This window comes from Tripterygium wilfordii, chromosome 9 (genome assembly GCF_013401445.1).
Source record: "Tripterygium wilfordii isolate XIE 37 chromosome 9, ASM1340144v1, whole genome shotgun sequence".
Taxonomy (NCBI): domain Eukaryota; kingdom Viridiplantae; phylum Streptophyta; class Magnoliopsida; order Celastrales; family Celastraceae; genus Tripterygium; species Tripterygium wilfordii.
Window position 1 is genome coordinate 10,902,830 of NC_052240.1, and position 16,348 is coordinate 10,919,177.

General features: G+C 37.2%; 3 protein-coding genes across 6 annotated transcripts; 2 read left to right on the plus strand and 1 right to left on the minus strand.

Moving 5' to 3' along the window:
* The first annotated feature begins 489 nt into the window (after window positions 1-489).
* LOC120004910 (phosphoglycolate phosphatase 2) lies at window positions 490-4,524 on the plus strand. 2 transcript variants are annotated; one of them, XR_005469664.1, is made up of 12 exons: window positions 490-654; window positions 737-804; window positions 876-968; window positions 1,062-1,133; window positions 1,336-1,407; window positions 2,010-2,069; window positions 2,163-2,215; window positions 3,322-3,419; window positions 3,526-3,625; window positions 3,698-3,791; window positions 3,958-4,061; window positions 4,149-4,165. XR_005469664.1 is itself a non-coding variant. In XM_038854254.1 (11 exons), the coding sequence occupies exons 1-11, from the start codon at window positions 549-551 to the stop codon at window positions 4,247-4,249; spliced, it is 927 nt and encodes a 308-aa protein (XP_038710182.1). In that variant the 5' UTR covers window positions 492-548; the 3' UTR covers window positions 4,250-4,524. The 2 variants fall into 2 exon arrangements, 1 of the variants encoding a protein (XP_038710182.1); XM_038854254.1 differs by lacking the exon at window positions 3,698-3,791 and having other exon boundaries at window positions 492-654; window positions 4,149-4,524.
* A 4,372-nt stretch (window positions 4,525-8,896) lies between these two features.
* On the plus strand, window positions 8,897-13,370 carry LOC120005452 (serine/threonine-protein kinase D6PKL2). 3 transcript variants are annotated; one of them, XM_038855078.1, is made up of 3 exons: window positions 8,897-9,141; window positions 9,881-10,936; window positions 12,343-13,370. In XM_038855078.1, exons 2-3 carry the CDS (start codon window positions 9,996-9,998, stop codon window positions 13,223-13,225), a joined length of 1,824 nt encoding a protein of 607 aa, XP_038711006.1. In that variant the 5' UTR covers window positions 8,897-9,141; window positions 9,881-9,995; the 3' UTR covers window positions 13,226-13,370. The 3 variants fall into 3 exon arrangements, with proteins under 3 accessions (XP_038711006.1, XP_038711008.1, XP_038711007.1); XM_038855080.1 differs by lacking the exon at window positions 8,897-9,141 and adding an exon at window positions 9,504-9,663; XM_038855079.1 differs by lacking the exon at window positions 8,897-9,141 and having other exon boundaries at window positions 9,689-10,936.
* Window positions 13,371-13,480: 110 nt separating this feature from the next.
* LOC120005453 (U-box domain-containing protein 35) lies at window positions 13,481-15,269 on the minus strand. The gene is made up of 4 exons (XM_038855081.1): window positions 14,795-15,269; window positions 14,543-14,661; window positions 14,047-14,162; window positions 13,481-13,897 (listed from the first exon to the last, which is right to left on the minus strand). The coding sequence occupies exons 1-4, from the start codon at window positions 15,147-15,149 to the stop codon at window positions 13,666-13,668; spliced, it is 822 nt and encodes a 273-aa protein (XP_038711009.1). The 5' UTR covers window positions 15,150-15,269; the 3' UTR covers window positions 13,481-13,665.
* Window positions 15,270-16,348: the final 1,079 nt, after the last annotated feature.

Sequence of the window (16,348 nt, forward strand, 5' to 3'; positions counted from 1 at the left end):
GACATATAAATGTATTTATAAATAAAAATTAATTTATAAATAAAAATTATTAATTAATTTATAAATAAAGACTATTACTTTATTAAAAATAAATATTATTAATTAATTTTAAAAGAAAGATTATTAATTAATTTATAAAATAAGATAATTAAATAAAAATAATTAATTAATTAATGGGGTTAGGGATAAAATGGGAATGACAATGAAATAATAAGGACATAAAAGGAATAGAAATGAAAATTCTAATAAAATTATTTAAATTGATAGCATTTTAAAAATAACGTAATACACTGATAAAATTACTTCAGCTCGAAAATGCTCGTTTGATTGGACAAAGTATTTAAGCTAGTTATAAGCATAAATGCTTGAAAAAATGTTTTATCAAACGCAGCCGACACCTCCAACTCCAGTCTCCAAGTACGACATTCATGCCTTTGACAGTTCACATACTGACATACATATAAAAGCGCACGCCCGCACACCATATTATGAGTTAGCACTTGGCAGCAGAAGAAGAAAGGGGGGAGTCGAGTTTGGAGTTTGGACGGATGGAAACTCCAACAAAATCAGCTCAAGCTACGGCTCAACCTCTCACTGTCGACAGTGTCAGAGCTCTCTTCGATTCCGTCGACGCTTTTCTCTTTGACTGTGATGGTCTGCTCTCTTTCCCTTTAATTTGTTTTATCAATTATTTCTTTTAATCTCAAAACTCATCCTTGATCATCACCATGGTCAGGTGTGATCTGGAAGGGCGATAAGCTCATCGACGGCGTCACTCAAACTATCGATTTCCTTCGATTCAAGGTTTCTTCTCCCTTCATTTCCCACATCACGTGTATGTCGTTATTCAACGGATTCTTTGTTGTTTGTTTCAGGGCAAAAAGCTCGTTTTTGTCACCAACAATTCATTCAGATCCCGAAGGCAATATGCTGAAAAGTTCCGATCTTTGGGAATCACAGTTTCTGAGGTCTGTTTCCGTTTTCTTCGAATTTCATATATTCTTAGCTTTCATTGGCTAAATATCTATCTTTTTCTCGAGTACTTGTATCTTGTTTTGTAGGATGAGATATTCTCTTCTTCTTTTGCTGCGGCAATGTACTTGAGAGCCAAGAATTTCCCACCAGAAAAGAAGGTTTTGTTTCATTTGTTCATTCACTTCGAATGAAACCCTCTTCTTATTTGTAATACTATTCGTATTAATTTGCATTAAATGTCTCCAAATCAGCTCTGTTTGAAATTGCTGCTCCAAGTGTGTTTTTTAACCTTGTTAGTGCGCAAATGCTAATTACTTTATACAGATTATGAGTGTAGTTTCGACTTCATTCATTTTGCAGGTTTATGTGATAGGTGGTGAAGGCATACTAGAAGAACTACAGCTTGCTGGCTTCACAGGTATTGGCGGTCCGGTAAGCTCTTCAAGTTTTCAATATTGTTCTTTGAATCATAATTATTAGCAGTGTCGCAAGACACTGTTGCAATGATACTTTTTTGGGTTTTTTGAAATATATTTTCCTGAGGTGCGTGCCGTTTATCACTTGTTAAAATGAATTGTTACTGCTTAATTGCTTATGCTCTCTCTTTAGGGATTTATAAGTTAAGGAGCTCCCCTCATTGAGTCCTTATGAAAATTGATGGGTATAATTGTCTCCGTGTTTACATTTCATGTCCCTTTTCTTAAAGCGGCCATTATGGACTTATTAAACCTGAAGTATTTTGTCAGCTTGGTAATTTTGACAAGAATTTTGATGACAGGATTTGACAAAGATGATTAATGATTGGCTTTGACTAGTTGATTAATGAGGGATACAAATACACCCTGTTTTGTGTTGATTTTCGCATCTTCATAGCATGTGACTAGTTGAAGGAGTGCCTTTCCATGTTAGAAGCACAGGGCATATGCACAGTGTCCCTTATCAACGCAGTTTTGGTTCTTCATCGTTGTTATTTCCCCAGCTCAAAGGGAGCTGTTTCTGATTTATTTAACACTAATAGGGACAACTTATTTCAGGAAGATGGCGACAAAAGGGTAGAGCTGAAGTCGAATAACCTCTTTGAATATGATACAAGTGTAATGTAACATCTTTGCTGCTATTTCATAAAAAGTTCTTAATAATATTTTGTTTCTAGTGGAGATTTACAGTGCCTTGACTTCCATCCCCAGGTTGGAGCAGTTGTGGTTGGTTTAGACCCACATATCAATTATTATAAGCTTCAGTAAGTAAATCTAAATATACTTTATTCACTCCAATCACAAAATCAATTACCTGTTGACTTTGATGAGTGGTTTTGATCATGCTCGTTTGTAGAATTAGAATCCTCTAGAACATGATATAGTATATGTAGTTGTTAGTACATACGTTTTTTTTAAGTATAAGTCACTTGTTAGCATATGCCAAACAATCTCATGTTGTTGCCAATGTAATTATTTATTTCAAATCAATCACTTGGCATCCTTAACTTTTTCCTCATGCTTTAACAGTTTTGGCACCTTTATTTTATTTTTTTTTACTTTTTTTTTTTCGTTCAAACATTCTGTGCATAGCATTCCTGCCACAGTCTATAAATTCCTACATAAACTGATTTTCTGTCGGGCATGGATTCATGATACCAGCTAGTTGCTAGTGTTGTATGGAGTGAAGTAATATTCAAGTACTTTATTGTTGATTTATATCAAAAAATCTCGTCCTGACGCTTCTATGTTCTCTTTTAGCATCACTGGAATCCTCATCAGGGTTAGAATGTTGAAATACTTCCCCCCTTGTAGTCCAAATACAGATACGGTGGCAATGAGTAGCACATACATTATATTGTCAGACAATCTGTGTTGCTTAAGGTTCATTGTCATCATATAAAAGATGCCTTGCCTCACGTATTGTTAGGTTAGGATATACACTGGATCAGTCATAACCTTGAAAACTTATTATATAATTAAAGCAGAATTGTAAAATTCTTTGTTAATCTGGCTCCACAAAAAGTGAGTGTGCCTAAAAGTCTTCAGTAACATGAACTTAGTTTGGTGCATGCATCTGCACTTACACATGGGTACTTTGCTACCTTTGATGAGTGCCTGGAGCATCCTGTGTAAAATGTAGATTTCTTGTTACTTTGTTAGTAATTGGACTATATTTGGGCAGAATTAGTGGCATGTAAGAATCTTCTGCTTTAGTGCCTTGGCTTAATTTGGAATGCTCATGTTGCAATTGGTATAGCTCTTGACTTTGCTAGAACCTCTGAATTTGCATAAAAATATGATATGTATTTGCTAGAATCTATTTTCTTTGTTAGACTACCAAAAATAGTGAAAACTTTTCAACGGGCAGGTATGGAACTCTTTGCATACGTCAAAACCCAGGGTGCCTTTTCATTGCCACCAATCGCGATGCAGTGGGGCATATGACAGATTTACAGGAGTGGCCTGGTAGGGTCATGCAAAATATATATCAGCCTCATTAAGCAATATTATTTAATAAAATATAAAGTATGACTACGAAAAGCTTCGTTATAGTTTTTCTTTTGGAGTTCAGGTGCCGGTTGTATGGTTGCTGCCATTTGTGGATCAACTGAAAGAGAACCTGTTGAAGTTGGGAAACCATCAACCTTCATGATGGATTTCTTACTGCAGAAGTAAGTCAAATCTGTCAGCTTCTCCTTCCATTTTCCCATGGTAAACAACATCCTTACACAAGGCTCCCGCAGGGGACGAGGTTGGGGACAAGCGAGTTGTATGTAGACCTTACCCACAAGATATGTGGAGAAACTGTTTTTCAGGGATTAAACTTGTGACTTCTAGGTTGCACCCCCATTATTTCTATTTTCTCATGCTGGATAAAAAAACTTGTGAGGTTTATATTACATTTGGAAGGAATTAGCTTCACAATATCATATCATTATAAAGCATAGTATTACGAGATAATGCTAGGCAACATAGCACTCACTTTGTCGCTTTTTTTTGGCAGACTCAGCATCAGCAGCTCCAGAATGTGCATGGTGGGCGATAGATTGGACACTGATATTTTATTTGGACAGAATGCAGGCTGCAAAACTCTCCTTGTTCTCTCAGGTACCTTTCTTTGTTAGGTTTGCCTAACTAGTCTGTAATTCCAAGACACCTTACCCTTTCCTAATCCATGAACCGCTTGAATTGTAGGTGTGACGTCGGAATCCAACCTCCTAGATACCTCAAATACCATCCAACCAGATTATTACAGCAACCAGGTGTCAGACATCCTTAAATTACTTGGACCATGACCTGATTGATTGCTGGTCATTTAGTCATTCTTTGATGCCTGTTCGACAACGCTGCAGATAGCGAAAACTATAACTTATGTCGGTACGATGTATTGGCATCCGTCTTGAATGTTTCAAATAATATTCATGCGATACTATTCTGAGCTTGTTACAAATCTTACTTCTTGATGAATTTTTCAAATGGTAATGGTGATTTATATTAATATCTTCATTTTGAATGCGCTTATGTCTAACATTTCTAGAGATGTCGACGAGCGCCTCGTTTCCTTGGTTTCATCTTTCTCCATGATCTATAAGCCTATTTGATTAGTTTCTTCGCTTCTTATATTGTTCTTTACATATTGTGTTTGAAGTTTCATCTTTGTCAAATAGATATTCATGAGTTTATGGAGGCATCCCCAATGATTTCTCAGGCTGTATATTATTGGGTTATAGAGAGAGAGAAAAAAAACGCCATACGGGCCCAATGAATATGTTTGAATCGGTAAGGGACTAAGGGTTGTGGGTTTTGTTTAGCAGTTTATGTGTGTAAATTTAACAACTTCCTATCTAATATTTTACAAGTAAAAGGTATTTTGATCTATTCATTGAATTTTGGGTTTAAACTTATAAAATTTTAGCATAAACTTATAATAATGTGGGAAAAGTGGTGCACAAAATATTTAAATATTTTGAACAAAATGGAATTGGGGGGGGTCAATGATTAAATTTATGGCAATTTTAGATTTAATGATGGCCTTAATTAGCTCATGTTATTATTCGCCATGTCTTTGAATATGTTTGTCGGGATCTCAATGAACCAAAGGGCCCACCAGATTTGGACAAATGGGCCCAACAATAGAGTCACCCTCTGGTCTTATACTCTTATCTTTAATTTAATTGATTTCTGGATTGCGAGATGTGAAGCCTTCTCTTCCCCTCAAAAATATTGGGAAAAATGCTTCCTACTTCAATTTTTTACCTCAACAGTCAACAATAATGTGACATAACATGTTGAATGTTTAGTGGCGTATATTTATGTTCATAATCAATGAATATCTCATGTCGTTGATCTACGAATGCGTTTCCACATAAAGTGCCGGTAAAAAAAGATGCTTCTCTACAAAGCGTCGCGATTTTATTTGCACCAATTGTTTGGCGTGATTTATTTTTCCTTTGACGGTGCTTTTGTATAAAGCGCCGTAATAAATACGTTTTAATGATGCTTTGTTTAACCGTCGTAATTGTTTGGTATATTTACGGTGCTCTTTTAAAAAAGCGCCTTAATAATAAACAAGGGGTCGGTGCTTTTCAAAAAGCGCCGTTATTGAACCAGTTATTTGTAGTGACTTGGGGGTTAAAATGGAGGATAATATTTGGATTCAAAATATTTTTAGATACTTCAATTATTCATTCATTTAAATCTTTTTTTTTTGTAATATGTATTTTTATCTGGAAAAGGGGCATATTTTTGGCTTATCAAAAAAAAAAGAACCTAAAAGAAATTGAGGGCCCAGAAACTGCAAAATTTAAGGTGAAAATGCATAATATATCATGACCACAAAAACTTATTTTCAGATTTGCTTTCATGAGTAAATGGCAGTGGTGGTTTCAGACAGCTTCACGTAACTTTTTAGTTTGGGGGTGTAACTATAGATGTGTACATATAATTATTGGGATTACCAAGAGACATATATATATGCGCATATGTGTTGATAGTAACTCAGCTATGCATACGTGTGTCCAATATTCGATTTCTCAATGGTATTTAAAAAAAACGAAACTCAAGTTTGCATATCTCCAAAACAAAATTATATTTTATAACTGCAATCCTATGAATTATTAAGGAAATTTTTTTCTATTTTTCTACAAATAAGACAAGCCTCGAGTATTGTGAGTTATGCCTAATTAATTAGACTACTCTAGAGAATATATTCCTTCGTTAAACTCAATAATTTATTTTTTTTAACGAAGAGGAATCATGGACCTTGTAAGTATCGGATACTTGGTTTATCACATACACGAGCCAAAACTACTCTGTCAGTGTCTGGTCCAGATAAACGAATTTGTTCGATCCACTTCAACCAAGTTTGGACATAAGTCATATGTTCAAAATCCGTATCCAAACCAAATCCTGATCTAAACACAAGATGTTATCCGATCTGAAATTGATTTTTTTTTGTCACCCCGATTATCACAATCTCTTTAAAACACCTAATAAATTTGTGGGTGGTTGTTGTGGAGAGTTGAACTTGGTATCCCAGCTAACTCGGCCACTCCCGGGTGGTTGTTAAATCCAAAATAATAATAATGATGATGATGTGGGAATATGTGAGGGCAGAGCCTCACATGCATGTCACTGTAATGATCTCGGGGCATGCTGACTTATCTGTAGATTTTGATGATCGATATGATATGATATGATGATGATAATGAGAGATTTGAGGACCACTGCATCTGCAATGCATGAGAATTATTTTACGAAAAACGAAATGCATGGGAGATGCATATGATATGATTCATCATGTGGGCATAGCTCGCACATCTATGCATATATGCCATGGGGTTTTGTGGATTTATTAACTAATTAATTATACTTTTTTTAATACACGAGAAGATGATGTAGGAGGTTTAAATTCGAGACTTCTATGAGATGTCGGTTTTTTTTTTTAAGGGGTTTAAACCCCGATATTTCATTTCATAATAGTAAACGTTATACCTAACGTCACGTTAGTGGTTTAGGAATTTACAAACACTAGCAGACGAATTACAAAACCCAACAACAAACATTGAGCTAACCTCGGGAAACACCAGGTTAATACAAGACAATTTCGAGATGTACCCAAATAATAGTGTCCTAGGCTAAATCTAGACAAACTAAACAAAATCAAAAAACAAAACAAAACATATGGATCAAGATTTATGGCTTCCCTTTCATCAAGAAAAAACCATCTCCACCAGATCTAGAAGCCCTATCATTGTACACCAAATATATGTCACTGGAACACACCAGCAGAACTGATGTTGTAAAGAATCTACGACAGTTGAATGAGAAGAACCATATTTCATCTCCATAGGAGACCGTGTGATGAAGAAGTCTTGCGTATTCTTTATTGAATAGAATAAAGATTGTAGACTACATATATGAACCAATAACAAATCAGCAAAATTTAAAAGGTGTATGGAGGAGGAGGTCTCTCTTCCTTTCCTTACTAGTTGTACTTCGATTATTGGTCTTAATGAACCTACATGTATATCCGAGTATTAATGTTCAATGAATAACGTAAGACAAACCCAAACCATGTGGCCTACATATATATATATATATATTCTCAAACTAAATTTTTAGGATTCTTTTAATATATATTGTTCATAATCTAGCTAGGTTTAATTTTCAAAGAATTCCATTAATTACCAGTCAAAATAAAATTGTTTCATTGATTCCAAATTAATTAATATATACCTATATTTAATTAAATGGATCACTTGGCAAAACCAGATATTCCTAATTCAGATCTGTTGGTTGTTTTTGCAGATCTTTGTTGTCACATAGTATATAAAAGAAGCCAACATGGGTTTGTTGTGGAGTTGCCAGGAAAGGAGACTAGGAATCACTTCTGTAAAGTTCTTACAGATATCAAAAAATACATTTACGATTATATGCAGATAGAAATCACACACACAATTTAATAATATCATTTTTGTTTTAAGTCGTTGAATCTTATTAATGTTTGAGATTAAAACTCGAAGGAATGAGCGTTTGGGTTGTACTCGATCTGGGAATGTCGGGTGAAAAATTAATTTTGATTTGCAACCGTTGAGCACATCTCACATAAGAGAAAATTTATATATATATATATAATTAATTTCCTTTATTTGGTTTTTTTTTTATTTCTTTATATTGTGGAAAAGGAACACCAACGGTCCTTATTTTCGAAAACCAGGGAAGAAGCATCCATGAATAACCCTTCAATAAACTGTAAGCCAGAAATTAACAACTTACACGTGGGGGAATTGAACCACCCACCCAATACGAAGAACAACATTCTTCCACAGGAAAAACAAACAAAAGAAAAAAAAGGAATGTCATATAATGTCAAGCATAAATGATGCTATTGCAAACTATTATTGCCCAAGGCATGTGTATTTGCAACCTCTTAGCCAACCATGTTTATTTGATCAAACAATGTGCCTACTCTTTTTTTTTTTTAATGGGGAGGGAGATTCAAACTCTGATCACCAGGATAATATATACCTTTTTATTATTCCAATTAATGACTCTAGTGTGCCAATATATGCACTTGATAAACAAGTTTAATACAGTGTGTTTCTATTTCAATGCCTTAAAAGTGATATCAATTTCATCATCATTTTTATAATAACATCATTGATTTCTCTAACCCTTTTTTGAGTTATGGCCAACTCTAATTGGCATTTGGGTCATTTTCATACTATTTACGTTTTTTTTAATAAGGAAAGGGAGAAGTTGTAGAGAGGGAGAAACACTAAATTAATGGCAAAAGGAGGGCTCTCATGAGAGACAGGTGAGACCCCTCTGGCATGTAAATGGCGATTCCGACCCCTTCAGTTCGGGGACAACAAAGAAACCAATCAAAATTATTGAACCCATTTCAAAAAGAAAAAGAAAAAAGGTATTTGCGGTATAGAATCTATAGATTATTATACAAGTAGCTTTGCTTCCCTTTGACCTCTGTCTCTCCATACCTTATAGTTCACCAGATTACCAGTTTAAAGCCCAGTCCATTTCAAGGATCTCCATTGCTTTTCTCCCTCTTTCGGTGACCATCGCAGCAGTTAATTACGCTTCCTTTTTACTGTGGCCCCTCCTTTTTTCCACTGCCAAGGCAAGCAAAGAACCTCTCTCCGCTCTTCTGGTCCTCGTCTTCATCCAGGTACTTGTTGTTCTATTCTCTCATTTCTTACCTTCTTTTTTGGGCTGCATGATGAGTCTTCTTCCGCGTCTTCTTGTTGTGGTAGATCCATTTTTTTTTTCCTTCTGCTATGTGAAGCAGTGGCTCAGCGATATGTCAATTGGATGCTTTGATCATGTTAATTTATTATGATTTAAGCTGTGTTGAAACTGCATTATATGGCTATCTGAATTAATCCATTCGATTCTTGCTCTCGTTGGCGATCCTTGAAATTTTGTTCTTTAAGATTTACTTGCTGGTTCTACTCTTTTTTTTTACTGGGGAAAACTTTCAGATAGACGGCGACTGATTCCCTTTCTTTTACTTGAAGACTAATTTATATGTATTTGTAGATGGGTTTTGCGTTTTATCATTGTTTGCAAGTAAAAGTTTGGATCGTTCCGAAGTTCTAGAGAAATTGCAACTCCTCTAATGGCTGGAGATCTTTCTATGTTTGAGATTTTGTTCAACTCTTACAGGTTGATGGGGCTTTACGATCTGATTGTAAGGACTTGTTTGCTTCGTTTGAAGCTTCAATTTGCTAAACTATGCACCTGGTTCTCAATCATCAATTCGATTTTCCATGTTATCTAGGTTTCAAATAGCCAACTGGATCAGTCTCGCCGTATATTGACATTTTTTTTTTCGCTTGTAAGCGCTCATTCATGTCATGGTTGTCTTTTTGTCTTGCCTTCAATCAATTCGTCGGTTTTATTGGCAGGTTTAGTGACTTGCTATGATCAGCTGCTGATAGCAGGTATAGTGCTCTTGGCAATGGACTTGGAGCTTTGGGATTGTTCAATTTAGTGTAATACTGAACATCTTTGCTGCTTCTGATGGCCTCAAAACCTGGTTCTAGAGCTTCTCCAGAAACAACAGGTGTTCAAAGAGTGGAGCTAGACGATCTTAAGTCAGTCAAAGCGTCGAAGACAAGCAAGGCTGATCTGGTTACTTCCGAAGAGTTGCATAGATCAGTTGAAAAGGAGTCAAAGCTGGTTGCAGTGGAACCAGAGAATAAATATTTGTTGAACTCTAATCAAAAGGTACCCGTTGAATCTTTGATTAAAAAAGTCGAATCAAGTTCATCACCGTCTGTTCAGGAAGAAGTATCAGCAGAAGTAGAGTCTAGTATCAATGAGACTAGAGGTTCACAGGATGTTTCCATTGATCAAGAGAAGAAAACATCAGAATATGGAAATGTGAAAAACAGTTCAGTATCTGCTAAAGTTAGTGATGGGACCAACAGTATTGCCAAAACTAGTGGAAGTGCCAAGATTAGTGACCGAGTTGATTTTGTTGACAGTGGCAAGAGCAGCATGTGTAGGGGAAGCACAAGCAGTGATGTCAGTGATGAAAGCACGTGTAGCAGCTTTAGTAGCATCAGCAAGCCTCACAAAGCAAATGACTTGAGATGGGAAGCCATCCAAGCCGTCAGGAGAAAAGATGGGGTTTTGGGTGTAAGCCAATTTAGACTGCTAAAGAGGTTAGGTTGTGGGGATATTGGAAGCGTCTATTTATCAGAGTTGTGTGGGACTAAATGTTGTTTTGCGATGAAGGTTATGGACAAAGCTTCTCTGGCAAGTCGTAAAAAGTTGCTTCGGGCTCAGACGGAAAGAGAAATATTGCAATCTCTGGATCACCCATTCCTTCCAACACTATACGCCCACTTTGAGACTGATAAGTTCTCGTGTTTGGTAATGGAATTCTGCCCTGGAGGAGACTTGCACACTCTGAGGCAGCGGCAGCCTGGAAAACATTTTCCTGAGCAGGCAGTAAAGTATGATTACTCAAACTCCAGCACAAGTTCTGTTTCTCTTATTTTCAGTGTCATGCATTTTCTTGTCCTCATCATTACTGCCATTAACTAGCTGAAATAGCACTTTACATGATCAATCATTAGGGAATTTCTTTGTTCAGTCAGTTGAGCGTAGACTTCCAACCAAAATGAAATGTAGGAAATGCCTGGGGTCATCTTCCTTTGGTCCACTGCTGCAACATAGTTTGTGCTAATATTGTAGAAGGGATGTGATGGAACTGCTCTAAAGTGGATCTAGGAAACCTTATGCTTGAAAAAATGGAAAAGTAAATATTATGCTGTGTAAAAATCTTTAAAATTGTCCTTATGGCAGAGGAATGAAAAGAATAGAACGAGCATTTGCTATGTGATTTAACTACTCTTCCGTGGCAGGAGCTGTCATGTGTATTACTTAACAAGACTGTTGGATAATACAAGTTACTTCAAGAAGATATGTCTTTTTAACATAGATTAAAAGCTTTTGAGATTCCCTTGCATTTCCCCAACTCATTTCTCCATCTGGTGTTATTTTAGAAGATTGTAGTTTCTTCTAATTTCTCTTCTCTTTTTGTACCTAACCTTTACTCTTCACATGACTGGGATGGGATTCATTATCAAGGCATCTGAGGGTAGCAATATCATAATATAGTACTCTGGTTATAGTTGACAGAGATATGGGATAAGCATTGTATCTCTTATGATCTTCCTTATGACTTGGGCTCTTTTTCTATACGCAAATGTTTGAAAGTGCATAGATGAGATAGTTTTTTGCAATATAAGCATGTGCAGATTATGTGGCCCAGTGGTAGAGTTGCAGGGGTGCAACCTATTTCCACATATTATGTGGGGGTAAGGTCTACGTACATTTGCCTCTTCCCAACCTTGCCCACTAAGGGAGCATTGTGTGCGGATGTTGTTTACCCAAGCACATGCAGATGTTACCTGAGACATAAATTGTTCCATTTCAGAAGATTTGTGGCACAAATCACTCTAGTTGGCTTAGTCGTGGACTATCGAGCCATACTCTAAATAAATCAAATGTAGTACTTTCCAAATTCAATGTAAGTTCTTTATTAATTTTTGAGTTTTTATCTGTAAAATAATAATGTGAAACCTTAAATGCAGTGAATTAAGTATGTAAAGTAGAGTTTGCAGCATTGAATTAAGTACGTAAGGCAGAGTTTGCAGCCTCTGTCATTTCCTCTAGCTTAATGCTAACTATTCCAAAATTTTGTAGAATTTACTTGTTTGATCATTTGGAAGTTGTCTGTATTCATTGATTTTCCTCAAAATTTTAGGTAGTTATGACCCATCAATTTTAGACAAGTTTGGAGCTTTCTCAGGATTCCATCAATATAACAGTATGTAATTCTCAATTTTACTTGCAGATTTTATGTAGCAGAGGTGCTACTAGCTCTGGAATACCTCCACATGCTTGGGATTATTTACCGTGATCTTAAGCCAGAAAATGTCCTTGTGAGAGAAGATGGACATATAATGCTCTCAGACTTTGATCTCTCCCTACGTTGTGCTGTTAACCCAACGCTTGTCAAAACTGCATCCTTAGAATCTGAGCCATTAAGAAAAAACCCTGCATACTGTGTCCAGCCAGCTTGCATTCAGCCTTCCTGCATTCAGCCGTCATGTGTTGCTCCCACAACATGCTTTGGTCCCCGTTTTTTCTCCAGCAAATCCAAGAAGGACCCTAAACCCAAAACTGAGATTGGGAATCAAGTTAACCTTCTACCTGAGCTTATAGCAGAGCCAACTGATGCTCGGTCAATGTCCTTTGTTGGGACTTACGAATACTTGGCCCCGGAGATCATCAAGGGCGAAGGTCATGGAAGTGCTGTTGATTGGTGGACCTTTGGGATATTCCTATATGAACTCTTGTTTGGTAAGACTCCTTTCAAAGGATCTGGTAATCGAGCGACATTATTCAATGTTGTGGTTCAGCCTCTTCGTTTTCCAGAATCACCCATTGTCAGTTTTGCTGCAAGGGATCTCATAAGGGGCTTGCTTGTGAAAGAACCACAGCATAGATTAGCATATAAACGAGGTGCCACTGAAATTAAGCAACACACCTTCTTCCAAGGTGTGAATTGGGCACTGATTCGTTGCGCTACCCCACCCGAGATCCCAAAGCCAGTTGAGATTGAACGCATACCTGGTCCAAGTCCAACGGCATCAAGTAGTGAAAAAGCTGCTGCCATTAGAACAGCTGCAGATCAAAAATGTTCTGATAATTATCTGGAATTTGATTTCTTTTAGATAGTTGTATGGATTGCAATTCGCAAATTGTTTCTTTTTAGGGGAAGAAGAATTGTTCTAAACATTATGAGAGTTGCTGGAGATGTGGTCAAAGTTTTTGTTTACCTCAGTAGATGAAGAAATGCATGTTGTTACTAACTTTTAAGAGCTTCTAATCTGTGTTGCAAAAATATTGCCTTGGCTCATTTTCTCCCTTTTTTTTGGGATTTTGAAACCTTTTAGCTACCATTTGTAATTAGAAATGGAGCAGGAATCTTCAGCAACTTCAAATGAATATGTGGCAAAATTACAGGGATATTGATTGTTTCATAATAGAACATCATGCTGAGATTGCATTATCTGCAAGAACACAGTGGATTACATCCTATATAACATAATGGCAGGTCTTCGGTCTCTGTTCCTCTCAACTTAGTCTTCCACTCTGTTTCTGGGTAATCGATTTACAAGACTTTGCGTGGTTTGAAACAGTTGCAGGAAAATGAATCAGTTGATTGATCTTGAGGCTGCAGAGACTTGAGATGGTCCTCACGGCCACGCGGAGACGGTGTTGATGATCCAATAATCTGGTCACTCACTTCCTTTCCTTCACATATAACGTTGATCTCACAAGCTTGCGCTGTATTTTGAAGTATCTGATCAGCTATTCCAGTGCCTCTCTTGGACCTCAATTTCCTACAAACCACAAAGTGTTGAAAACAGTGAAGTGGGGTTACTTTTTTTGACCCTAAACAAAAAAGTTGATCTTAGAAGTAGACAGTTTGGACCAGAAATTAAAGTAGATAGATAGATAGATGTAAGACTAGGGAGTTGAAAAATTGGACCTTAGACTGGATTTGTTGGTACCAATTACTAGCCTTCTAATGTTGAGGATGGAGATGAGGTCCAGAATAGCCTTGGCAACATCATCACTCTCAATAAGCATAGTGTCTGCATTGACCTGTTTCATTATCTCCCATTCAGTATCAACTTCCATTGATTTAGATAAGTTAGTGCAGAGGGGAGGTGGTTCAGTTGGTCTTCAGCTTGGTCAGGCGCTCTAGTTGAGTGTGCACTCAGGGTTGGAATCCAGCTGTTAATAATTTCTTGGTGGCCACTTGCGCGTGGGGTTTGCTAGTGGCTTTCGGTCTGCTAGCGGGTCTTAGTGTTTTGGGCCTCGAGTATCCAGGACTTACCCTGTTGACAGGTAGAAAACTTTCGGGCATGCGAGCTTGCCAGTCCGAGGATTATGTTCACTCAGCTATCCGAATGACATGTTGTTGTGTGGATGGTTCATCGGTTATAAAAAAGAAAAGAGGAAGAGGTTTTTGTAGATGATACCTTGGAAGCAGAACACCTATCCAGATACTTCTGAAGGAATTGTCTCCTCTTGCCTCTTTCCTGGGCCATGTAGCTCTCCACCTGATCTGGACTCACCTGACCCTTGGGAAGCTTCCCCACTGCAACACAGAGGAAAGAAATAGTCAAATAGACAATTCAATTAAAATTAACGAAACGAAGTCACTGATCTTGACCACAACTCGATCATCATCGAAACAGGAAAAAAAACACATAAGAAAACAGAGTAATTACGTGGGGAAGGAATGAAGTGAATCTCAGGGAAGACATGGATGAGATAGACAATAGTGGAGTGAGTAGGAAGAGCATGGTTCAAGGTCCATGAAAGTGCATCCATGCTCGACTCGCTCTTCCCTACACAAACATAAACGCAGTCGCTTCCTTTATCATTACCAACATCGAAAGAAAACAAGCTGCTTCCCTCGATCTCCCTCTCTTCTTTGGTACAAATTGCAGCAGCAGGAACATGGTTAATCTCAAAGAGGTCGCTTGACAAGTTTTCTTCTTCAATGATCTCGCTCACACCGCCACCGCCATCATTGTTGGGGTTGTAGTTGTAGTTATAGTACTCCGTTAATGTCACCGACATCTCGGTGGTCGGAAATGTTGGGAAAAAACAGAGCGCTCAAAACAAGGACTTTTCCATTGAAAGCTGGTTCTGGCTTTGTTTGTATGTACACACATACCCCTTTTAATTGTCCAAGTCCTTGCCCTTTGTTTATGGTGAACGGCCCAACTGTTTTTGCTTCTTTTTTTTCCCACCTATATTTAATTCTCCCTTGGCTCTTGTTTAGTTTCCTTGCTTGTAGGCTGACTTTTCTAGGCCTCGGTTTGTCCTTTATAAGCAAAAGGTGACAAATCACTTTTGCTATGCAAATGCAATGCAATAAACAATTTTTATTTTTATTTTTTTATACACATGACGCATTTCTCTGGCCGCTCGGCAGATAAGTGTAGTGGTGAATATCTTTCATGTCAAATCTTATGAATCCAAAAGTAAGGTAATTGAGTTCAATTCTCAATTCGAGAGAGTAATATTTTATGGCTAAAAAACTCTTTTAACACTTTTGTGGTGTTGTTCAAAGTTGAAAAGAAAAGAAAAGAAAAGAAAAACTCCTACACGACATGACTGAGTCCTGATTGATAATTAACGTCTGAGTTTCTCCGCAAGATCGCAACCACGGCATGACGTTGCCTGTCTCTGTCCGGTATGCAGGACGCGTAATTCTACTTTACTTTTGTGTTGACTATTGGAGCAAAGTGAGGGAATCATCACAGCCATTCATTTATTCCTTTTATTGAAGGGATGAACAGATTAAGAAAATTAAGCAAATGCATGATCCGTCATTGATATGAATATCCCACATCGCTTGGATGTGATCTATTGATAAAAAATCAGGCAACAAATTTTTTAGATAATAACCTATTGAGCTTGTTGGTTACAATCAATTCATGTGTGGGTAATGCGAGAACTCATTAGATTCAAACATGGACGAATAGGGAGCGTCTAATTCGATGATAGCATGTTGCGGATCAGTGGGCTTTCATTATCAATTTTTTGACCCTCTGTTGTACTCGTGGACGTGGTCCTACGCAGCAACAAGGAACGCTGCTGGTTTAGTCATTTGACTTTCATTGTATATGTTTGGCAGTGCGTTTGCATTGCGTTCAGTTGCACCTCACTTCACAGTACCACGGTTTTTTGTGACACGCCAAACGCTTTTACAACAGAACTCACCTCACAACACCATAACTTTTTACCTCACAACACCTCACCTCACAGCACTC